The sequence below is a fragment of the Furipterus horrens genome, unplaced genomic scaffold, assembly GCF_987537825.1.
Source record: "Furipterus horrens unplaced genomic scaffold, mFurHor1.1.pri manual_scaffold_17, whole genome shotgun sequence".
Lineage (NCBI taxonomy): Eukaryota > Metazoa > Chordata > Mammalia > Chiroptera > Furipteridae > Furipterus > Furipterus horrens.
The window spans coordinates 21,519,815-21,544,475 of NW_028327187.1; the positions used below are offsets into that span (position 1 = coordinate 21,519,815).

The window sequence follows — 24,661 nt, forward strand, 5'->3', positions numbered from 1 at the left end:
TACGGCTCATAAAATAAACACAAAGTAGCCAAATAATTCATCTGCTTAAACTTGACTCATTTCTGAAGTCAAGCTTAAATCTGTAGCAGACAGCATATTTCAAAGTGCTTGGCATCATAAGTGTACAGTACTTTGCCATCTGGTGTACAAAGTGATACAGCCAAATGCTAAAGCAGTTGAGCTTATGAGAACAGCCCTAGTTCAACTCCAAATTCTACTACTTGTTGGCTGTGTGTCCTGAACCAAGGTCTCTCACCTGTGTTTGTTTCCTCATCTTTAAAATGGATATGATAGTAACACTTTCAGAGTTGTTGTGAGATTAAATGAAATAATAAATGTAAAAGTTTGTGAATGATAATCACTCAATAAGTGATTACATTACAAATAACTATAATATCTTATTATATTATAATTACATAATTATTTAAATATATTTTTATTTTTCAATTATGGGTGACATTTAATATTATATTACTTTCAGGAATACAGCATAGACATTTATATAACTTATGAAGTGATCCCAATAGGTCTAGTACTCAGCTGGCACTATACATAGTTATTACAATATTATTGATTATATTGCCTATGCTGTAATTTGCATCCCTGTGACTATTTTGTACCTGCCAATTTGTACTTCTTAATCTCTTCACCTTTTTCAACCAGACTCCAACACCCCTCCCATCTGTCAACCATCAGTTTATTCTTTTTTTATTTTTATTTTTATTTTTTTCCAGCTTTTCTTTATTGATTATATTGTTACAATAGTTCCAATTTTCTCCCCTTTACTCCCCTCCACCCAGCATCTCCCTCCCCCAGCAATCCCCCCCCCAAGTCCATACCCATGGTTCATAAAAAATAACTATCCCTCCCTCTCAGATATTAAGACCCTTTGTAATCTTGTAAAGGACAATGGGCGAAGGTCTCAAGCTCCTCTAGCTACTTCAAGCTGGACATGGTCGTCGTCCTACCTACCCTTGGGTCCAGAAATCCCTATTAATAGTGGGGGTGTGGAGGGGAGGGTGGCCTTCCCACAGGGGAAGGATCGTGCAGACTCCAGGTCAGTTGGCTGTCTCCGGACAACGGCGTGCTTGGTTTAACAGGCTGGCATCCTTGTTGTGTTCTGGGGGCAACAGATTTGGCGAAAAGGGTTAAAAGACATCATTCAATCCATAACTACTAGATGACAAAAGGCAGGGATTAATTTTTCAATGTTCCACATTAGGGGAAAAAAAAAAAGGGGGGGCTTCTTTGGAGGAAGGTGTGCTAGGCACATCTCGCCTGTCCAAAATCCTTTTGCCCATTATATTTAGTTTGGGCTGAGGGAAATATTTTAGGTATCCCCCCTCTCAGACCTCTGGACCCTTTCTGTCCAAGCCATTAGGATAGAAAAGAGAAACCAGTTTTAAAGTGAAGCCCAAAGACCACCCCTTTCTTCACCAACCCAGCCATTTAGTTCAGCCAAACCGTTGAGTCTCAGGAGGCAGCGCTGCAGAGAGGATTAAGTGAGGCTTATGCATACAGACAATCACTCAGGTAATGCAGTCATAGGCTTATGCCCTTTGAAAACAGAAAACACATGTTAATTTATGTAACATAACCAACAAACAAGTCTCTAAATCTGTAAAACTGTCTTATTGGGAAGACATCCAGTTGCAAGGCACTTGACATTCTACTTGCCTGCAACTTGAATCTCTTTGGTGATATCACAGACATGGTTTAATTTTCAAGTGAAACCATATTTTAAATGAGAAGAAACTTTTAAGACAGTTAGCTGACCTATTTTACAGTCTACTACTGATCATTGTCATTTTCCTTGAATAATGATTTTTCTCCCTAAGATTACCCTCCTTGTCTTTAAAGGGACTACATTAAGCCCATTTTTAATTTATCCTGTTCATTTGCATAAACATAACAAGAGCAGCAAATGATCACTTATGAACTTTAGTTCTGCTTTGCCGGAACTTACCCAAGGAACATTTAGGTGACCCTCAGTCTGCTCTTCAGGGCACAGAAGCTGGGCCACATACCTGGCATTCATCCTTGCCTGTACACACCTGTCCTTTCCAAGTCTTTCTGGTTTTCCATTGTGCCTTAAGGTCCCTTCTAGCCATCTTTCAGGAAAACAACCTTCGTTCCTTCCCTGGAGAGATTGTTGTGGACCGCACAACCAACCATGGTAGCAGGCCTTTTATCTCGTGGGCTTTTATTACCTTTGAAAGTCATTCCCAGTTCCTCAGGGCTTTTTGGTAACAACTTGAGCCCAAGTATGTCTCCTTTAGGCTTGACATTCCAGTCAAAGACTTGGTAAAAAAAAAAGGAACCTCTATTAACAACTGGTCTTATTAGGTCTATGCAAAGAAACTTAAGTCATTACTTACTTGTTTAGAATGCCAAATTCTGGAGAGATCAAATAGGGAGAAAAATATACAACGTGAAGGGAAATCTTTGACCTAATATTCACTGAACTGGCATTTCCATTCTTCATATTTTCATTTTCCCCCCACTAAAAAATTTTTTTTGTTTGTTTTTCCATTACAGTTGTCTCACTTTTTTCCCCCTCTTGCTTCCCTGTACCCTGCCCCTCCCTTCCCCCACATTTAGTCCCTACTCAGTTGCCCATGTCTGTGGGTCATTTATACATGTTCTTTGACTTGACACTTCCTCTTCTTACCCCCTTCTCTCCCTCCCACCTCCCCCCTTGTTACTGTTAGTCTACTTCTTGTTTACATAGCTCTGGTTCAATTTTGCTCATTTGTTTGTGTTGTTCATTAGTTTCCTGTAATAGGTGACAGCATAAGGTATTTTTCTTTCATTGCCTGGCTTATTTCACTAAGCATTATTCTCTCTAGTTCCATCCATGTTGTTGCAAATGGTAGAAGTTCCTTCTTTCTTTCTGCTACATAGAACTCCATTGTGTAAATGTACCACAGTTTTTGGATCCACTCATCTACAGATGGGCATTTAGGTTGTTTCCAGCACTTGGCTATTGTAAATAGTGCTGCTATGAACACTGGAGTGCATAGGTTCTTTAGAATTGGTGTTTCAGGATTTTTCGGATATAATCCTAGCAATGGAATTGCTGGTTCAAAAGGCAGTTCCATTTTTAGTTTTTTGAGGAAATTCCAAACTTTTCCATAGTGGCTGCACCAGTCTGCATTCCCACCAGCCTTCTTAGAGCAGACCCTTTAGCATCTCTTGCATTGCTGGTTTGGTGGAGATGTATTCTTTTAGTCTTCTTTTGTCTTGGAAGCTCCTTATTTCACCCTCTATTTTGAATGAGAGCTTTGCTGGGTAGAGTATTCTAGGTTGTAGGCCTTTGTTTTTCATTGCTTGGAATATTTTTTGCCATTCCCTTCAGGCTTGTAGTGTTTCTGCTGAGAAATCTGATGATAGCCTTATTGGAGCTCCCTTGAATATTATTAGTTGTTTCTCTCTTGCTGCTTTTAGGATTCTCTCTTTGTCTTTGAGTGTTGCCATTTTAATTATGATGTGTCTTGAGGTGGGCCTGTTGGGGTTCATCTTCATTGGGACCCTCTGTGCTTCCTGGAGTTGCGTGACTCTTTCTCTCCTCATGTGAGGGAAGTTTTCTGTCATTAGTTTTTCAAAGAGGTTTTCTATCCCTTGCTCTTCTTCTTCTCCTTCTGGAATTCCTATGATACGGATATTATTACGTTTCATGTTGTCCTGCAGCTGTCTTAGAACCTCTTCAGTCTTGTTCAGTCTTTTTTCATTTTGTTGCATTGTCTGGGAGTTTTTGTGTACGTTGTCCTCCAGCTCGCTGATCCGATCTTCTGCTTCCTCTAGCCTGCTTTTAATTCCTTCTACTGTGTTCTTCAATTCAGAGATCGTATTCTTCATTTTCTCCTGGCTCTTATTGATAGCTTCTATGTCCTTTTTCATGCTCGTGTAATTCTCTGTGAGTTCCTTGTAGTTTTTCTGGAGTTCCTTGTAGTTTCCCTGGAGTTCTTTGTAGTTTCCGCTGAGTTCATTCAGCTTCTCCATAATCCATGTTTTGAATTCCATATCTGATAGCTCGCTCCCCTCTATTTCATTTAGCACTCTTTCTGGGGATTCTACCTTTCCTTTTGATGAGGGGTTGTTTCTCTGTCTCCCCATTTTTGTGACTCCTATTATTTGTTGGTGCTTCTTAGAATGATCTGCACTTCCTGGATCTGCCTCTGGTGGCGTCAGATCCTGTACCAGTCTGGGCCTAGGCAGCCTGTTGGAGACTTCCAGGGATCTACTGCTGTTGTCTGTCTTCTTTAATTGTTAATCTATTCAATCTGTGATTAGCTGTCAGGCTTAAGGACCATGGGTGTGGCAGCTTAATTCCTGTAGGCAGGGCTTTTGCTTCCCCTCAGGCTGACACCACTTGGAGGGGAATGGTCTACCCACAGTACTGGGGATGAGTCAGCACTGGGACCCAGTCGGCTGCTCCTCCAGTTCTCCCCTCAAAGCCACCATGCCAAACTCTCCCCAAGTGTCTCTAGTCCTCTCTGCCTTCCCTCTGCTTGAGCCCAGGGTAAGTGGTGGCCAAAATATTTTCGTATGTGATCCACTTAACAGTTCTTTTTCTCCTGCTGTTTCTCTCCGGCTAGCAAGAAACCCTGTGGCTTTTCGCTTTACACAGCTGATACTATTTTACTTTCCACTCTGTTGCTGTAGGCTGGGAAGCCCAGCTGGGGGTTTAGACCCTGCCCTTCTCAGGGGGAATCTCCGGCTGCTGAGCTGTTTCTCAGTCCCTTCAGCTGCCACCCGTGTGAGCCCAGCCAGCCCTTCCACGTCTCCGCACTCCCTACCGGTCACGTTGTGATGTAGCGGCCTTTTCTGTCTCTCCGTGGTTATAAGACTTCTCTCCAGCTGGTGTTCGGTTGGTTATTCCAGATGATTTCTCCAAAATTAAGTTGTAAATCCAGACTGGTCCTGGGAGGAGGTTAGTGTAGCTTCCACTTACTCCTCCGCCATCTTGGATCTTCAGTTTATTCTTTGTATATATGAGTTTGTTTCCATTTTGTTTGTTTGCTTTGTGTTTTAGGTTCCACATAAAAGTGAAATTATATGGATTTTGTCTTTCTCTGTCTGACTTATTTCACTCAGCACAATATTGCTCTAGATCCATATATGTTGTCACAAATGGTAAAATTTCATTCTTTTTTATGTCTAAGTAATATTCTATTGTATATATGTAGCACTTCTTTTTTTAATTATATTTTATTGTTTATGCTAACACAGTTATCCCAATTTCCCCCCCTTTGGCCCCTTCCACCCAGCCTCCCCCACTCCCTCAGGGAGTCTTCACACCAGTGTCCATGTCCATGGGTCATGTATATATGTTCTTTGGTTACTCTGTTTCTTATCCTGTACTTTACATCCCCATTGCTATTCTCTATTTACCAACTTATACTTCTTAGTCCCTTCACCTTTTTCTCCCATCCCAACAAATGCCCTCCCATTTGGCAACCATCAAAAAATTCTCTGTATCTATAATTCCGTTTCTGTTCTGCAGTATGTTTATTCTGTTTTTAGAGTCAATTTTGATATATATTTATTGCCATTTTATTGTTCATATTTTTTATTTTCTTCAAGAAGACCTTTAACATTTCATATAATACCGGTTGGGGATTATGAACTCCTTTAGCTTTTTTTTTTTTTTTCTTTGTCTGAGAAACTCCTTATTTGTCCTTCAATTCTAAATGATAGCTTTGCTGGATAGAGTAATCTTGGTTGTAGGTTCTTGCTTTTCTACATTTTGAGTATTTCTTGCAAATCTCTTCTGGCCTGCAAACATTCTTTTGAAAAATCAGCTCATAGTCTTATAGGAGCTCCCTTGTAGGTAACTAACTGCTTTTTTCTTGTTGCTTTTAAGATTCTCTTTGTTTTTAACCTTTGGTATTTAAATTTTCAAGTATATTTTATTGATTATGTTGTTAGAGCAGTCCCAATTTATTTCCCTTTGCTCCCCTCTGCACAGTACCCCCTTCCCTCCAGCAATCCCACCCCCCTTAGTTCACGTCCATGGGTCATGCATATAAGTTCTTTGGCTTCACCCTTTCCTATATCACTCTTAACTTCCCCCTGTCTATTTTCTACCAACCAGTTATGCTTCTTAATCCCTGCACCATTTCCCCATTTATTCCCTTTCCCCCTCCCAGCTGATAACCCTCCAAATGATCCCCATACCTATGATTCTGTTCCTATTCTGGTTTTCTTAGTCATATTTTGTTTTTACTTTTTATATTCAGTTGTTGATAGTTGTGAGTTTATAATTTTAATGTTCATAGTTTTTGTGTTCTTTTTCTTAAACAAGTCCCTTTAACCTTTTGTATAATAAGGGCTTGATGATGATGACTCCTTTATCTTTACCTTGTCTGGGAAGCACTTCATCTGCCCTTTCATTCTAAATGATAGCTTTGCTAGATAAGTGTAATCTTGGTTGTATGTCCTTGCTTTTCATAACATTGAATACTGCTTGCCAGTCCCTTCTTGCCTGCAAAGTTTCTTTTGAGAAATCAGCTGATAGTCTTATAGGAGCTCCCTTGTAGGTAACTAACTGATTCTCTTTGGCTGCTTTTAAGATTCTCTCTTTTTCTTGAACCTTTGGCATTTTAATTATGATGTGCCTTGATTTGGTCCTCTTTGGCTCTAGCTTGTTTTGGACTCTCTGTGCTTCCTGGATTTGTATGCGAATTTTCCTTCACCAAACTAGGGAAGTTTTCCTTCATTATTTTTTCACATAAGCTTTTTTCACATAAGCTTTCAATTTCTTGCTCTTCCTCTTCTCCTTTTGGCACCCCTATGATTTGGATGTTGGCGCGTTTAAAGTTGTCCCAGAGGATCCTAAGCCTCTCCTCATTTTTTTTTTCAGTTTTTGTTTCCTCATTCTGTATGGGTTGACTGTCTTTTCCTTTCTTATGTTCCAAATCATTTATTTGAACCCAGTTTCCTTCCTTTCACCATTGGTTTTGTGTGGATTTTTCTTCATTTCATTTAGCATAGCCTTCACATCTTCCCTATGCACTTGTCATACTTAAGCATATCTGTCAAGCCTGTGAGCCTTTATCACCAGTGTTTTGAACTCTATATCTGTTAGGTTGGCTATCTCCTCGCTTAGTTCTCCCACTGGAACCTTGATCTGTTCCCTCTTTTGGGCCATACTTCTCTGTCTCCTCATCTTGACAGGTTCCTGTGTTTGTTTGCCTCTGTGTCTTAGGTAGAGCTGCCACACCTGTTACGTTGTAAGGGGCAGAGCCTTAGGTATTCGTCAGTATAGGTGACCCGTTTCAGCATGTTGTGACAGTGTATGTGGGGGAGACGTCTTGGATGGAACAATGCCACTTACTCAGCACTCACCCCTTTTCCAGGCATTTCTCCCTCTTCTGTATGGGACTGGAGCCCCACTAGCTGTTGCCCTGGCCACTGTTCCCAGAGTGGGTGGGTCTGCAGACATTCTAGGACCATGGGGGCTCTTTAAACAATCAGACTCTCCTGAGAGTCCAGAAGATTCTTCCTCTGCCCCAACCCTCACTGGTTTGCACAGTCAGAAGCAATGAGGCTTTATTTTCCCCAGCCTTTGAATCGTGAGCTGTAAGGTCTGGTCTGGTGCTGGCAGCATTCCCCAGGTGTCCCTCTCTACTTTTTAAAACGTGTGACTGCGCTTTCCACTGGCCTGCTGCTGCTACCACCACCACATCATGTCTTCTCAGCCATGGCTCTGCCCCTCTGACCTGTCTGGGTAAGTATTTCTTCTTTATATCTTTGTTTGTTGGACTTCCATGCAGCTCAATGTTCTGGAACTTCTGGTTGTCTCTAGTTTTGAGGTAGCTGTTTTCCTTCTTAGTTGTGGAGGGTGATGCAGCATGTCTGTCTAGGCATTCATCTTGGCCAGAAGTCTGGTATTGTAATTTGATGTATCTTGGTGTGGGCCTCTTTGGGTTCATCTTGTTTGAGACTCTCTGCACTTTCTGGACTTGTATGTCTATTTCTTTCACCAAGTTAGGGAAGATTTCTGTCATTATGTTTTCAAACAGGTTTTCAATTTCTTGTTCTCTCTCTTCTCCTTCCAGCACTCCCATGGTGCAAATGTTGCTAAGCTTGAAGTTTCCCCAGAGGTTCCTTACACTATACTCATTTTCTTGGATACTTTTTTTTCTTGCTGTTTTTATTGGTTGTTTTTTGTTTTTTTGTTGTTTTTGCTTCCTTATATTCCAAATCATTGATTCAGTCCTCAGCTTCCTCCACTCTACTGTTGATTCCTGTAAACTCTTCTTTATTGCAATTAATGTATCCTTTGTTTCTGACTGGATTTTTTAATGCTGTTGCAGTTCTCACTAAGTTCCTTGAGCATCCTTATAACTACTGTTTTGAAATCTACATCTAGTACATTGCTTGTCTCCATTTTGTGTAGTTCTTTTTCTGGAATTTTGTTCTGTTCTTTCATTTGGGCCGTGTTTCCTTGTCTCCTCATTTTGGCAGCCTCCCTGTGTTTGTTTCTATGTATTTGGTAGAGCTGCTACATCTCCCAGGCTTGGGAACATAGCCTGATGTAGTAGGTGTCCTGTAGGGTCCAGTGGCACAGCCTCCGCTATGACCCAAGCTGAGTACTAGAGGTGCATCCAGCGTTTGGGATATGTATAACCTCCTCTTACAGTTGAGCCTTGATTGCTGTTGTCACATATAAGATCAGCCATTGACTGTGTCCTCTCTGGGGTCACACAGCCCAAGCTACAGAATGAACTACAGATGGGTGCAACTTGTACTGGGCTTGGAGGTGCCCTGATGAGGCCAAGCTGTGAACCAAGGCCAGCTGCTGCTAATGCCAGACCTGGGCCAAACTAACAGTGAAGCCAGACACTGCTTGTTTGAGAGAATTTCAGAAAATCTGAAGCATGAGCCAGGACAAGCCATTTATATCTGTATCACTTCTTTACCCAATCATTTATCAGTGACACTTAAGTAGCTCCCATTCCTTGGGTATTATAAACAATGCTGCAGTGAATGTAGGGATGCATGTATCTTTTCATAATAGTGATATGGATTTCTCAGGACAAATACCCAGAAGTGAGGTTGCTGGGTCATATGGTAGTTCTATTTTTAATTTTTTTAAAGTATACTTTATTGATTATGTTGTTACAGTAGTTCCAAATTTTTCCCCTTTGCTCCCCTCTGCCCAGTAACCCCCTTCTCTCCAGCAATCTCACCCCCCTTAGTTCATGTCCATGGGCTGTGCATGTAAGTTATTTGGCTTCACCCTTTCATGTATTATTCTTAATATCCCTCTGTCTATTTCATACCAACTGATTATGCTTCTTAGTCCCTGCACCATTTCCCCATTTCTCTCCCTCCCCACTCTCAGCTGATAACCCTCCAAATGATCTCATACCTATGATTCTGTTTCTATTCTGGTTTGCTTCGTTGGATTTTGTTTTCATTTTTTAGATTCACTTGTTGATAGTTGTGAGTTTGTTGTCATTTTAGTGTTCATTGTTTTTATCTTCTTTTTCTTAAGTAAGTCCCTTGGATATTTCATATAATAATGACTTGGTGATGATGAGCTCCTTTAGCTTCACCTTGTCTGGGAAGCACTTCATCAGCCCTTCCATTCCAAATGATAGCTTTGCTAGATAGAGTAATCCTGGTTGCAGGTTGCCTTTCATCACTTTGAATACTGCTTGCCAGTCCCTTCCTGCCTGCAAAGTGTCCTCTGAGAAATCAGCTGATAGTCTCATTGGGACCCCTTTGTACATAATTCTCTTCTTCTCTCTTGCTGCTTTTAAGATTCTCTCTTAATCTTTAATTTTTGACATTTTGATTATAATGTGTCTTGGTGTGGTTCTCCCTGGGTCCAGTTTATTTGAAGCTCTCTGTGCTTCCAGGACCTGTAAGTCTATTTCCTTCCCCAAGTTAGGGAAGTTCTGCTTCATTATTTTTTCACATAATTTTTCAAATTCTAGTTCTTCTTCACCTTCTGGCAACCCTATAATTCAGATGTTCGCTCTCTCATAGTTGTCCCATAGGTTTCTGATCCTCTCCTCATTTTTCTCACTTGTTTCCTCTTTCTGCACTGGATAACTGTTCCTTCCCTATGTTCCAATTTGTTGATTTGATCCCTAGTTTTCCTTCCCTCACCACTTGTTTCATATGTGTTTTTGTTCATTTCAGCAGGACTAGCCTTCATTCTTTCCCCATATTGATTAAGTCCCACTGTTATTTCTGTAAGCTGTCTTATAACTATAGCTCTGAACTGAGCCTCAGAAAGGTTATCTATCTGTTCATCCATTAATTCATGTATTTGCTTTCTGGTCACCTGCGTGATTGGGATCTCTATCATTATCCCTGCCATCCTGACAGTTTTTTGCTTCCTGAGTGGTGCTGCCACACCTCCTATGCTATAGGGGGCAGAGCCCTGTGCACTCATCACTACCTGGTGACCCTTCTCACCACACTGTGGCACTTTGTATGGGGGTGGGGGTCCAAGATGGATTCCTGCCATTCTCTCTCCGCTGAGAAACTGGGAGCCTCCTCCTCTGTCCCCACATCCTCTGGGCCTCACAGTCCGAGGCAATGGGGGTCTGCCTTCCCCAATGTTGGAATCGCAAGCTGACAGGCTTGGTCTGCAGCTAGGGGTGCTCCCCAGGGGCTTCTCACCTCCCCTTAAGTACAGGTGTCTGTGCTTACCACAGTCCCGCCGCTGGTCACCACTGCTGTGGCTGCCAGCACAGCTTGACCTCTTTGCTCTGGCTTCACCCCTCCTACCTGTCCGGATGAGCACTGCTTCTTTATAACTTCATACGTTGGACTTCCATGTAACCTTATTTTCTGGAACTTCTGGTTATTGCGGTAGTTGTAGTCCTTCTTAGTTGTGGAGGGAGACTGAGCGTGTCAGTCTAGGCCTCCATCTTGGCCAGAAGTCCTCCAGCAACACATCTTTTTTGTTTCATCTTTGGTGGAGATGACTCATATAGACAGAAGTCTCTGCCCTTGGTCCCTGAATGGTTTGTCTTCATGCAAATGAGAACTCCAAATCCTCACAGTTTGTTTGGTCCAAAAAGCACTGTTCTGGTTGTTCAGAATGGAGCCACTCTAATTTTTCAGTGAAGATGCTGATGTGAATATAGCTGCACAGCTCCTATTGGACGGGTAATGCTTCAGTCCTATTGGCTAAAATAGGACTCCAGGAACTACTTTAAAGGGCTGGTTCAGATGGAAGAAATACAGTTCAAGATGTCAGTTCAGTGGAGGAGGTAGGCAACTAGTGCAAGCTTCTTTCCAAAGTGCAGTTTGTGTGAGAGGACCCTGTGTAGAAATGGGAGCTAGGCTCTGATTTTTTTCATTGTTTGGTTTTTAATTTGAATCCAGCCACCCAGAGCCCTTCTTAGCAGGTATCTTTTTTTCTTGGGGTCCGCGAATATCATCGGCAAAAATCTTCTCCCATCTAGTAGTTAGTCTTTTTGTTGTTGTTGTTGTTGATGATGGTTTCCTTTGCTATGCAAAAACTTTTTAGTTTGATGTAGTCCTATATTTTTTTTGTTTTGTTTATTTTTCCTTTCCCAAGGAGCCATGACAATATATATATATATTACTACAAGCAACGTCAAAGAAGTTTTATGGTTTCAGGTCTAACATTTAACTCTTTAATCCATTTTGAGTTCATTCTTATATATGGTGTAAGAAAGTGGTATAGTCTTAATTTTTTATGTATCTCTTCAGTTTTCTCAACACATTTATTGAAGAAACTATTTCTACCAGACTTCATGATCTTGCCTCTTTTGTCATACATTAGTAGGCATAGGTTTATTTCTTGGCTCTCAATTCTGTTCCATTGATCTATATATATTTTTGTGTATGTTTGATTGCTTATGCTGTTACAGTTGTCCCAGTTTCTTTTCGCTTTACTCTCTTCCACCCAGCACCCCCCAGCAGTCCCACCCACCTTAGTCCATGTCCTTGGTCATACATATAAGTTCTCCTCTACATCCCCCTGTCTATTCTGCACTGGCCTACTATGCTTCTTAATTCCTGCACCATTTTCCTCCTTCTCTCCTCTTCCCCCTCCCAGCTGACACCTTTCCACGTGTTCCCCCTACCTATGATTCTGTTCCCATTCTGCTTAGTTTGTTTTTATTTTTTAGATTCTGTTGTTGATAGTTATGGTTTTGTTGTCATTTTAATGTTCATAGTTTTGATCTTCTTTTTCTTATATAAGTCCCTTTAACATTTCGTATAATAATGGCTTGGTAATGAACTCCTTCAGCTTTACCTTGTCTGGGAAGCACTTTCTCTGCCCTTCCATTCTAAATGATAACTTTGCTGGATAGAGTAATCTTGGTTGTAGGTCCTTGCCTCTCATCACTTTGAATATTTTCTGCCAGTCCCTTCTTGCCAGCAAAGCTTCTTTTGGGAAATCAGCTGACAGTCTTATAGGTACCCCCTTGTAGGTAATTTTCTTCTTTTCTCTTGTTGCTTTTAAGATTCTCTCTTTATCCTTAACCTTTGGCATTTTGATTATGATATGTCTTGGTATGGTCCTCTTTGGGTCTAGTTTGTTTGGGACACTCTGTGCTTCCTGGACTCATATGTCCATTTCCTTCCCCAAATTAGGGAATTTTTCCTTCATTATTTTTTCATATAAGCTTTCAATTTCTTTCTCATTCTCTCCTCCTGGTAACCCCATGATTCAGATGATGGCACATTTAAAGCTATCCCAGAGGTTTCTAAACCTCTCCTCATTTTTAAAAATTCTTGTTTCCTCCTTCTGCACTGGTTGACTTTATTTCTTCCTTATGTCCCAATTCATTGATTTGAGCCCTGGTTTTCTTTCCTTAACCACTAGTTTTGTGTGGATTTTCCTTAATTTCACTTAATATAGCTTTTACTTTTTCCATGTCATGCTTAACTTTTCTGTCACATCTGTGAGCATCTTTATGACCAGAACTTTGAACCGTGCATCTGTTAAGTTGCCTATCTCTTGATCTGTTAGGTTCACTATTGTCTCATTAGTTAGTTCTCCCACTGGAACCTTGATTTGCCCCGGCTTTTGGGCTGTACTTCTTTGTCTCTTCATCTTGACAGCTTTCTGTGTTTTAAGTAGAGCTTTCACACCTCTTTCATTGTAAAAGGGGGGAACCTTAGGTACTTGTCATTGTTGGTGACCCATTTCACCATTCTATGGTGCTGTATGTGGGTCTGAGAGGAAACAATGCTACTTGCTCATCACTCACCCCTTTTACAGGCACTTCTCTCCCTTCCTGTACTAAAGAAGTAGATTCTATTGAGAGACTACCAGTTTCTTCCTCTGCCCCAACCCCCATTGGCTTTCACAGTCAGAAACAATGTGACTCTATTTTCCCTGGCACTGAAACCGCAAGGTGCATGGTCTGATCTGGGGCTGGGATCAGTCTGGTCTGGGGCTGGGATAGCTTCCCTGGTTTAAAATGTATGACTTCACTTTTCATTGCAGCTTCAGTTGCTGTGCTGCTAACCATGCCACAAACCATGCCACTAGCCATGCAGCCAGCTGTGCTGCCTGCTGCAGCTGTCAAGCACCGCCCCTGTAGCCACTGCTCTGTACATTGTTCTCTCTGTCCCAGCTCTGCCCTTCCTGCCTTTCTGGCTGAATATTTCTTCTTTATTTCTTTGCTGAACTTCCCTGTAGTTTTGATTTTCTGGATTTTTTAGTTTTGAAGTGGTTGTAAGTTCCTTCTTAGTTGTGATGGAGATGCAGCATGTCTATCTATGCTTCATCTTGGCTGAAATTCCCATGGGTGTCTTATATGTCTGTACCTGCTGTTTTGATTACCATAATCTTATAATATAGTTTAATATTAGGTAGTGTGATACGTTCAACTTTGTTCTTCTTTCTCAAGATTACTGTGGCTCTTTGGTGTCTTTTGTGGTTCCATATAAATCTTTGGATTATTTGTTCTAGTTTTCTGAAAAATCCCATTGCTACTTTTCCAAGTGGTTTAATTTTTAATTTTTTATTATATTTTTCCATTACCATTTACCCCCCATACCCCTTTCCTCTACAACCACCACCCTTTTACTCATGTCCATGAGTCCTTTCTCCTTTTTGCTTGATTTCTTTACCCCCTAACCACCCTCCACCCCATAGTAGTTGTCCTTCTCTCTATCTATGAGTCTTTCTCTATTTTGGTGGTTAGTTCAGTTTGTTTATTAGATTCCTTACACGAGTGAAATCATATGGTATTTGTCTTTTTCTAACTGGCTTATTTCACTTGGTATAATGTTCTCCAGGTTCACCCGAACTGTCCCAAAGGGTAAATTTTTCTTATTTTTTTATGGTTGATTAGTATTCCATTGTGTAAATGTCACATAGTTGTTTTGTCCACTCATAAACTGATGGGCATTTGTGCTGCTTCCATATCTTGGTGATTATAAATAATGCAGCAATGAACATATGAGTGCTTATATTCTTTCAAATTTATGTTTTGGGCTCCTTTGGATTTATTCCAAGAAGTGGGATCAATGGATAAAAAGGCAGATCCATTTTAAACTTGTTGAGGTATCTCCATATTGCTTTCCACAGTGGCTGCACCAATCTGTATTCCCACCAACAGTGCAAAAGTGTTTCCCTTTTTGCACATCTTCACCAGCACTTTCTTGTTGATTTATTGATGATAGATAAAAAGTTTCGCATAGCAAAACAAACAAACAAACAAAAAACATCAACAAAATAAAAAGACAACCCATGGAATGGAAGATCATATTCACCAATACATCAAAAGGTTAATACCTAAAATTTGTTTTAAAGAATTATAAAACCCAACACCCAAAAACAAACAATGTAATTAAAAAATGGGCAAAGGACCTGGATAGATATTTCTCCAAAGAGGACATTAATATGGCCAACAGACATATGAAAAGATGCTCAATGTCACTAATCATCAGAGAAATGCAAATTAAAACCACAATGAGATATCACCTCACACTGGTCAAAATGGCTACTGTTGGTATTTTGATAAAAATGAACTGAATCTATAGATTGTTTTTGGTAATATGGACATTTTAACCATGTTAATTCTTTCTATCCATGGGCATGGTATATGCTTCCATATGTTCGTGTCTTCTTCAATTCCTTTCTCCAGTTTCCTATAATTCTCTAAATGCAGATCTTTGACCTCCTGGATTAAACATATTCCTAGGTGTTTTATTTATCCTTTGAAGCAATTGTAAATGGGATTTTTTTCATTTTTCTGCTAGATCATTATTGGTGTATAAATATGCAACCAGTTTCTGAATATTAATTTTGTATCCTGCTACTTTACTAATTCATCAGTTCTAATACTTTTTTAGTGAAATCTTTAGGAGTCTCTCTACATATTATCATGTCATCAGCAAATAATGACAATTTTACTTCTTCATTTCCAATTTGTATGCCTTTTTTTCTGTGTGTCTGATTGCCGTGACTAGGATTTCAAAACCATATAGAATAAGGGTGGTAAAAGTGGACATCCCTATCTTGTTCCTAGTCTTAAGGAAAATGCTTTTAGTTTTTCCCCATTGACTAAGATGTTCGTTGTGGGTTTGTTATGTGTGGCCTTTATTATGTTGAAGTATGTTCCCTCTATTTTCATTTTGCTGAGAGTTTTTATCATAAATGGATCCTGGATCAGGCTGACAGCTCTTAGGGGGATTAGGAGGTGGAGTGATTGATCAAAAGGAAAAGAACTCATGGATATGGACAACAGTGTGGTTATTGAGGGGGGAGGGGGCATAAGGGTGTTAAATGGTAATGGAAAAATAAAATTAAGAGCTAACCCTTGAAGGGTGAAAAAATGGGTGCTGGATTTTGTTAAAAGCTTTTTCTGCATCATTTGATATGATCACATGATTTTTATCCTTCCTTTGTTTATATGGTGTATCATACTAATTGCTTTGTAGAATAAATAAATAAATCCCACTTGATCATGGTGTATACTCTTTTTAATATATTGTTTTATTGCTGGATCTGACTTGCTATTACTTTGTTAAGGATTTTTGCATATATGTTCATCAGCGATATTCTATAATTTTTTGGGTTGTTTTTTGCAGTGTCATTGTCTGGTTTTGGAATCAAGGTAATGCTGGCCTTGTAAAATGAGTTTGGGAGTATCTCCTACTCTTGAACTTTTTGGAATTGTTTGAAAAGGATAGGTATTGATTCTGCTTAGAATGTTTGGTAAAATTCACCTGTGAAGCCATCTAGTCCAGGACTTTTATGTAGTTCAATTTTGCTGGTAGCAGTTGGGTTGTTCATATTTTCTCTTTCTTCTTGATTCAGTCTTGAAAAAGTGTATGTTTCTAGGAGTTTATCTCTTTCTTCCAGGTTGTCCAATTTGTTGACATATAATTAGTCATCATATTTTCTTATAATCCTTTGTATTTCTTTGGCCTCAGTTGTCACTTCTCTTTCATTTCTGATTCATTTATTTGGACCCTTTCTCTCTCTTTTTGATGAGACTGGTTAAAGGTTTATCTTTTTTTTTTATGTTTTCAAAGAAGCAGCTTTTTGTTTCATTGATCTTTTGTACTGCTTTCTTAGATTCTTATTCATTTTATTTTTGATCTTTATTATTATTATTTCCTTCTTTCTACTCAGTTTGTACTTTGTTGTTATTCTACAATAGTTGCTTAGGTTATATTTTTGTTTGAGATTTTTCTTGCTTCTTGATGCATGCCTGTGTTGCTATGAATTTTTCTCTGAGAACTGCTTTTGCTGTGTTTGGTAGATTTTATGTGGTTGTGTTTTCATTTTCATTTGTCTCAAGGTATATTGTGATTTCATTTTTCGTCCTGTTGTTAACCCCATCATTGTTATTTAGCCTCCATATGTTTGTGTATTTTTCAGGTTTTTTCCTTGTAAATGATTTATAGTTTCATGTAATTGTGATCAAAGAAGATGCTTGATATTATTTCAGCCATCTTAAGTTTATTGAGTCTTGTTTTATGGTCTAACATGTGGTCTATCCTGAAAAATGTTCCATGTGTGCTTGAAAAAAAATGTATATTCTGCTACTTCGGGGTGAAATGCTCTAAAAATATCTATTAAGTTCATCTGGTCTAATGTGTCATTTACAGCTGCTGTTCCCTTCTTGATTTTTTGTCTGATCTGTCCATTGATATTAATAGAGTGTTAAGTTCCCCTGTTATGACTGTATTAGTGATTACCTGTTCCTTTATGTCCATCAATATTTGCTTTATATATTTAGGTGTTCCTACATTGTGTGTGTAAATGTTTACACAGGTTACATCTTCTTGTTGTACTGATCCACTTATCATTATGAAATGTCCTTCTCTGTCTCTTATTATAGCCTTTGCTTTAAAGTCTATTTTGTCTGATATAAATATTGCTATACTGTCTTTTTATAAATTTCTATTTGCATGAGATATATTTTTTCATCCTTTTACTTTGTGCATGTCTTTTGATCTGAAGTGGGTCTCTTTTAGGCAGCATATATATGGGTTTTGTTTTCTTATACTTTCAGCCACTCTATGTCTTTTGATTGGAATATTTAATTTATTTACATTCAAAGTAGTTACTAATAGATTTGTAATTATTACAATTTTATTATGTATTTTTGAGCTCTCCCCACCACCCAATCTTCTTCTTTTAGAAGTGTATAACTTTTCTTGTACTACTGGTTTGGTGTCACTGAACTCCTTTAGTTTTTTCATCTCTGGGAAGTTCTTTATCTCTCCTTCAATTCTAAATGATAGTGTTGCTGGGTAGAACTAATCTTGGTTGTATTTCCTCCCTTCTCATCAGTTTTAATATTTTGTGCCCATCTCTTCTGGCCAGAATTTTTTTTTTGGTTGGAAAATCAGCTGATAATCTAGTTAACTGCTTTCCTCTTACTGCTTTTAAGATTCTTTTTTTGTTTTTAACCTTTGCCATTTTAATTATGATGTGCCTCTTTGTGGACCTCTTTGGATTTATTTTGCTTGGGAGTCTGTGCTTCCTGGACTTGGATATCTATTTCCTCCACCATTTTAGGTCAGGAATCTTTCCATCTTTATTTATTCAAATTGGTTTTCAATTCCTTGCTCTCTTTCTTCTCCTTCTGGTATCGCTATGATGCAAATGTTAACATTTCATATTGTCCAAGAGGTCCCTTAAATGATTCTATATTTTAAAATCTTTTTATTTTTGTTATTTCTATTAGATGTTTTCTGCTACTTTGTCTTCAAAATCACCAATTCAGTCCACTGCTTCATCTGATCTGTTGTTGATACTATTTAATGTATTCTTTATTTCTGACTGTTTTATGATTTCTATCTCTGTAAGTTCTCACTGAGTTCATCTATTCTTTCCCTCAATTCATTGAACATCCTCATAATCAGGTTTTGAAAACTGTATCTGGTAGACTGCTTCTTCCATTTTGTTTAGTGCCTTTTCTGGAGTTCTGTCCTATTATTTCTTTTGTGACATGTTTCTCTGTCTCTTTTTTTGGCTGCCTCTTTGTGTTAGTTTCTATGTATTAAATGGTGACTCTGTTTCACCTGCCAATGTTGGCAGGGTTACCCTATGTAGTAGGTGTCTGTTGGGCCCAGTAGTCCAGTACCCCAGGTCATCTGAGATAGATGCTCTAGGACTTTTCATTGTGTGGATCATGTGTGGCTTCTGGTTATAGTTGAACCTTGATTGTTGTTGACACATCAGTGGCAGGATTTATCTTCAGGCTGACTGGCTGAGAGGACTGGCCATGACTACAGTGGATAAGCTGTTGTTAATGGGCTGGTTTCATGGGGCAGAATTTGCTTTATTGGAGCTCTGGTGCCTGCCAAGTCCATCCTTTGAGTGTGTCATTTGTTGAGGTAATTGGTGGTAGTCTTATGTGGTTTGAAGCTGGCCACTGAGTGCATTGGTTCTGGGACCTCTTGGGAAGGTCTCTGGTGCAGGTCAAGGTTATCCAACTCCTGTGCCTGGGCCACAGCCACCTGGTAGGAGCTACAAAATGATCTGAGATTGGTAGCTTCTTGTGATGGTTGTGGAGGTGCCTGGGAGAGGCTACACTGTGAACTGAGGCTGGCTGCCACTAATTCCAGGCTTGGGCCTACTCAGCAAGAGGAACAGGGCATGCCAAAACCAGCTGCTGCTTGTTTCAAGTTTGTGGACCTTTGATAAATTTCATCTAAAATCTGAAGTGTGGGCTAAGGCCAGCCACTTGTGAGGAACAGCTGAAAGATGTTCAGGCTTGTGCTCAAGTTGTGTGTGGTAGGGTCTCAGGGAATCAAGAGAGTGGGGTGAGCCATTTTTGCCAGACTAATATATCTCAGACTTGGAGTTCACCTGGACCTGCAGACTGGGCGGGGGGAGGGCCTATACAACTTTATATTTTCAGTGGAATGTGGTATTATCCCCATTTTGTATGTGAAGAAAGTAAGATCAAGAGAGGATGAGAAAGAAATTGGTTACTGAAGGTTAGAGGTCTGGTAAGTGGTAGAATTAGACCTGGAACCCAAATCTCTAAAGTCCTTATCCAGATAGAGAGCCAGCGAGGAAATGACTGCTATACAACTCAGCTAGGGTGCTTTATCTTTTCCTGGAATATATGAGATCTTCTAGAAATAATGTTCCTGACTTTGTGTCATGTATAGTCACATAAGGTCAGATAGGTGAGAAGAGCAATGCTGTAGCACAGATACTATAGGACTGGTAGGGCCCTGTGACATCTCTCATTATATATTAGGTGGGTGTTTGTGTCTGCCCCAAATAGAGAAATAAAAGCCTTGTGGTAAGCCCTAGGCTTTTTTTTTTTTGTACTCACTCAAGCTGGGAAATAAGTGGAAAAGGAAGGGGGAAATATAGAAAAGGCACAGTGACATGGTGTTTTCATGAGCATGTATGATGGTGGTAGTTAGCCCATAACAGTGAGGAGCACAAGGACCATTAAGAGCTTAATCCTCTCTGCAGCGCTGCCTCCGGAGACTCAACAGTTTGGCTGAACTAAATGGCTGAGTTGGTGAAGAATGGGGTGGTCTGTGGGCTTCACTTTAAAACTGAATTCTCTTTTCTATCCTAATGGCTTGGACAGAAAGGGCCCAGAGGTCTGAGAGGGGGGAAACATAAACTATTTCCCTCAGCCCAAACTAAATAAAATGGGCAAAAGGGTTTTGGACAGGAGAGATGTGCCTAGCACACCTTCCTCCAAAGAAGCCCTTTTTTTTTTTTTTTTTTTCTCCTAATGTGGAACATTGAAAAATTAATCCCTGCCTTTTGCCACCTAGTAGTTATGGATTGAATGATGCTTTTTAACCCTTTTTGCCAAATCTGTTGCCCCCAGAACACAACAAGGATGCCAGCCTGCTAAACCAAGCACGCCGTTGTCCGGAGACAGCCAACTGACCTGGAGTCTGCATGATCCTTCCCCATGTGGGAAGGCCACCCTCCCCTCCACACCCCCACTCTTATTAGGGATTTCTGGACCCAAGGGTAGGTAGGACGACGACCATGTCCAGCTTGAAGCAGCTAGAGGAGCTTGAGACCTTCGCCCATTGTCCTTTACAAGATTACAAAGGGTCTTAATATCTGAGAGGGAGGGATAGTTATTTTTTACGAACCATGGGTATGGACTTGGGGGGGGATGCTGGGGGAGGGAGATACTGGGTGGAGGGGAGTAAAGGGGAAAAAATTGGAACTACTGTAACAGCATAATCAATAAAATATATTTAAAAAAAAAAAAAGAGCATTATCTCTTCCAATCAGCTAGCAAATCCACTCCTTTTTCAGGATATGTATTTCTATAAAGCTACTTTTCTTGTTAAGTATTACTTAACAATACTTCAGTGCCAGCTATTAATCTCTGAACTTTATGTTCTAGGAGCCTTGTTGACACTGTTTATGCCTTGAAGGATGAGGTGAAAGAACTGAAACAGGTAATGAAATATTAAAGTATTGTTTTCAGATCATAACAGGATCACTTCCTTTTCCTTGTCACACACCAGTAGATGCTCTCAGGAAAGGTCCAGGACCAAAGTGGTGAGTGATGATTTTCATCTTCCTTGTGTCTTCAATATGGGTTTTGTTGATTTTTCCATGTGGCCTTGAGTGAAACTTCTGAGGCCCACTTATGTATGTATTTAACAATTTACAGTAGGGTCCCAAATTTAGTTGCAACTTTCATGCTTCCTGACATTTGTAAACAGAACTTAGGAAAAAAAATAAGTCATTTGTAAGCATGTAAGTTAACTAGAATCATAAATTGTAATTTGAGGGGTCCTGTGCAGATGCAACCCAGTATTTTATGATGTACACACTTCCTTGTGTTTGAGGACTGATTGTACCTGGTGACAGGGTAAAGGATGGGTGACAGGGTAAAGGATGGGTTGGAAGTGAGAGAGACCAGATGCTGGAAGACCACTTATGAGGTTATTAGAAACTCAGGGGAGACATGCTGAAGTCCTGACCTAAGGCAGTGCTACTAAGGCTGCAGAAGAGGAAAACAAATATAAAGGAAGGCACATTGCAGAAACAGAGCCTGTGGGAAATGATGGTGTGATGTTGGGATTAATAAAGAGCCAGGGATCGAAGATGAAGTTTACTTATTACCTTGGTATCTAGTTTGATATCATGGTGTCCTTCTTGGAGATCAGCAATCACAAGAGGACAAGTGTGGGGTGACAGAGATAGACTTTACTTTAAGACATAATGGGTTTGAGAGTCTCATAACACATATAAGAGGAAATACCAATTTGACATTGAGATCTGTGGACCTAGTTCTCATGAGACTAGATGAGGTAAGTACCAGAGATTTGGTAGGCTTCTTAATAAATACTTGATTTGAAAGAGAATAGACGTTAAACAAAAAGAATATTAAATTAACAGAGGGCCAAGGCCAGAGTCTTAGAGAATGCTTATATTTCAAGGAAGAAGATTGCAAAGATTGGCCAGAAAGAGGTAGGAAAATCAAGAGGCTGTCTTGTGTTAGGAGATAAGGGAGAGGAGTTTGGGAAAGAAAAGTATAGTCCGTAGTAAAGGCTGCCAAGAGGATAAGTAGGAGGTGCCTGGAGAAGGGGTTCCTTTGTTTGGTAACCGAGTCTTTTGCCATCCTAGGAAAATAAAAGAATGAAGCAATGCCTGGAAGAAGAATTGAAATCAAGAAGGGATCTAGAAAAGTTGGTCCGGAGGCTGTTGAAGCAAACTGATGAGTGTATTCGGGCTGAGTCCAGTAGCAAGACCTCCATTCTTCCGTAACATCACTGTGCATCTGAGCAGAGTGTGCCTTCAGTGCTTCTTTAAATGTCCAACTGAATGATTTTCTCAGTTTTCTCAATTCTCTGGTTTTTATTTTGTATTTGAGACAGCACTCTTCCTTCCATTTGCTTGAATGTTTGTTATTGTTTTGTTATTTGTTGGTTGGTTACATTTTTTGACAGGGATAAAAGCAAGAGGTGGTGGTAGAAATCTCCCCAGTGTTTTATACATTCAGTAACAAAAGGAAAGCTAATGTAGGCAAGTGACTTAAGCAGTCTTCTAATATTCTTCAATTCATAGTACCTCTTTAACAACAATTACCCTTTTGGAGCTGGCTACAACACCAAAGCTGCTGGCCATGGCTTATTAAATGTGAATTTTACTTTTTCCCCAAGGCTTTCCTGTACCCAGAAGCCCTTCAGTACCTAATTTACTGATGACAAAGCTTTTTGAGCTATGACTAGAGTAGGGTGAAAGACAGACACATTAACCGAGTGATCCAGCTGCCCTGACCTGGACTATCATGTGCCACCCTTCAATGTACACCTTTTTTTGTTACTACCTGATGTAGTCTATAAGATCAAGAAGACAGTAGCACCCTTATTCCTTTTGTGTTGGTTTACATTTTAACTCTGTGGGTCAAAATCTCTGATGATTCATGCCAACACCAAATCCATTAGCAAATTGCACTGGACAGTTCTTTCAGCAGTGGAGTTGACCACCTCTTTTCCAGTACATACTAAGATTTTCCTCTAACCTTCTGCCAAGTGTGCTAGTTTTATATTCCCCAGTGCTTTTAACCAACCATACCAAGTGGTATGTAGACTAGTATGTGTGTACTTTGCTTATTTTTAAAAAATATAGACTGTGAGAAGGTACTTTATCTACATTGCATATTGAAATGGCAACTTCTCATCTTTAAAACAATCTGTCATTGAGAAGATATTGTACCTTAGTAGACAGCTTTAATTCAGTTTATTGTTCTCCTATATATGCTATGAGAAGCTGTAATGCTCATCAACCTCTAAGCATTATTTGTAAAAATGTGCTGTTGGTCCCATTTGTATATCTGGACACACAAAAAAGGCCCCTCTAGTAGCTGTGTGCTAGTTACTAGTGAAGTTGATTATTTGGAACTGGTTTACTCAAGTCACTCACCAAATCAAACCATTGCCTTTATAAGTATCTCAGAAATTAGAGCTGAGACAAATCAGATTTAGAAGGTAGTCACAGAAGAGCAGCAAACATCCAAATGCTATCCAGTTGAAAGTCAGCCAGAGCTTCTCTCTCTCAAAGAGGTGAAATTTGGCTGGATGGGGAAGATCACTGGAAAGACAGGCAAAGGGTCAGTGGACTAATGTATTTGATGGGTGCCTATAAATATGGATTTTTCAAATATTGTTTAGAAACCAAACTTGAAGCTTGACACCCCCCCCAGCTTGCTAAGTCCTTTTCCTTTCTAGTCCTGGGGGGTATTAAGTTCCCATTGCTACATGGTACAGGGCTATTGACTGCTTGCTGCACAGCAGAAATTATATTAGTCACAGGAATTGGCCTATTCTTATAGTCTAACATCAGCCATCCACACACAGCTGTCTTGGGAACCTGAAGCGTGAAGATTTCTAGGAATTGGCTGTTGTTTTGTTTTAAGCACAGCAGTATAGACATGCCATCCTTTGCCTAAAAATTAAAAACAACACAGATGTTGGCATTTGCTCTGTCTGTGTCTAGTCAATGGCTTGCAATAAATGTGCAAACTATATCCATAGGAAACAGTTTTATGATTACAAAATATTTTAGTTGATAAGGTATAGCTTAAAATATTGAAAGGTTTTTATTTTAGAGTGATATGTACATATGCATGTTTTGGGGACTTGGCCCTTCTGATGAGAAGCCCTCGGTACTCTGGGTAATGAAGCTTGTGCAGAGTGGTGTCCACGCTCACACACTAAACAATAATATAAAGGAAATGAAGCCATGTTAACCCTAGAGCAGTGTCTCCATAGTTGTGTTGTTTACAAAACTCTATAAATGGGTTTCTGTTACCCTGTAATTAAATTGTTGCCCTTTGAGGCCTTTCAGTTCCTCTTCTGTCATGTTCCTTCTTACACAGGCTCAAATTTTCTAACTTGTTTTTATTTTGAAGACTTTTAAAATTGAAATTTTCAATAAATAAGAATAACAATGCTTTATAAAATTAGTGCTGTGTTTCTTTTTATATCAATTAATTCATTTTGCTAATTGGCATATAGAAAGATTTCTTATGCTATATCAGCTCCATTTTCTATTTCCCTCATCATCAGGCCCCCTAGCCAGCTTTGACTATTTTTACTCAGGGAAGATGATATTTGCTCTCTACTTTATACAAAAATGCCACAAGACAGAACTTTTGTGCCTCTCCTTCTAGCACTAACATATACACTGTATTTCTCAACATTTTCTTCCCAATGCTAGAGAGAGTTATCTATT

At 39.6% G+C, this 24,661-nt stretch overlaps 1 protein-coding gene across 4 annotated transcripts in view; it reads left to right on the forward strand.

The window, feature by feature from the left end:
* Positions 1 to 24,375, forward strand: part of ARHGEF6 (Rac/Cdc42 guanine nucleotide exchange factor 6) — a 165,881-nt gene extending 141,506 nt beyond the window's left edge. For all 4 annotated transcript variants that reach the window (XM_090263883.1, XM_090263881.1, XM_090263882.1 and 1 more), the window contains 2 exons: positions 20,820 to 20,874; positions 22,052 to 24,375. In XM_090263883.1, the coding sequence (XP_090120009.1) occupies positions 20,820 to 20,874; positions 22,052 to 22,192 (196 nt within the window). In that variant the 3' untranslated portion in view covers positions 22,193 to 24,375. The remainder of the gene's footprint in view (positions 1 to 20,819; positions 20,875 to 22,051) is intronic.
* The last annotated feature ends 286 nt before the right edge of the window (positions 24,376 to 24,661 follow it).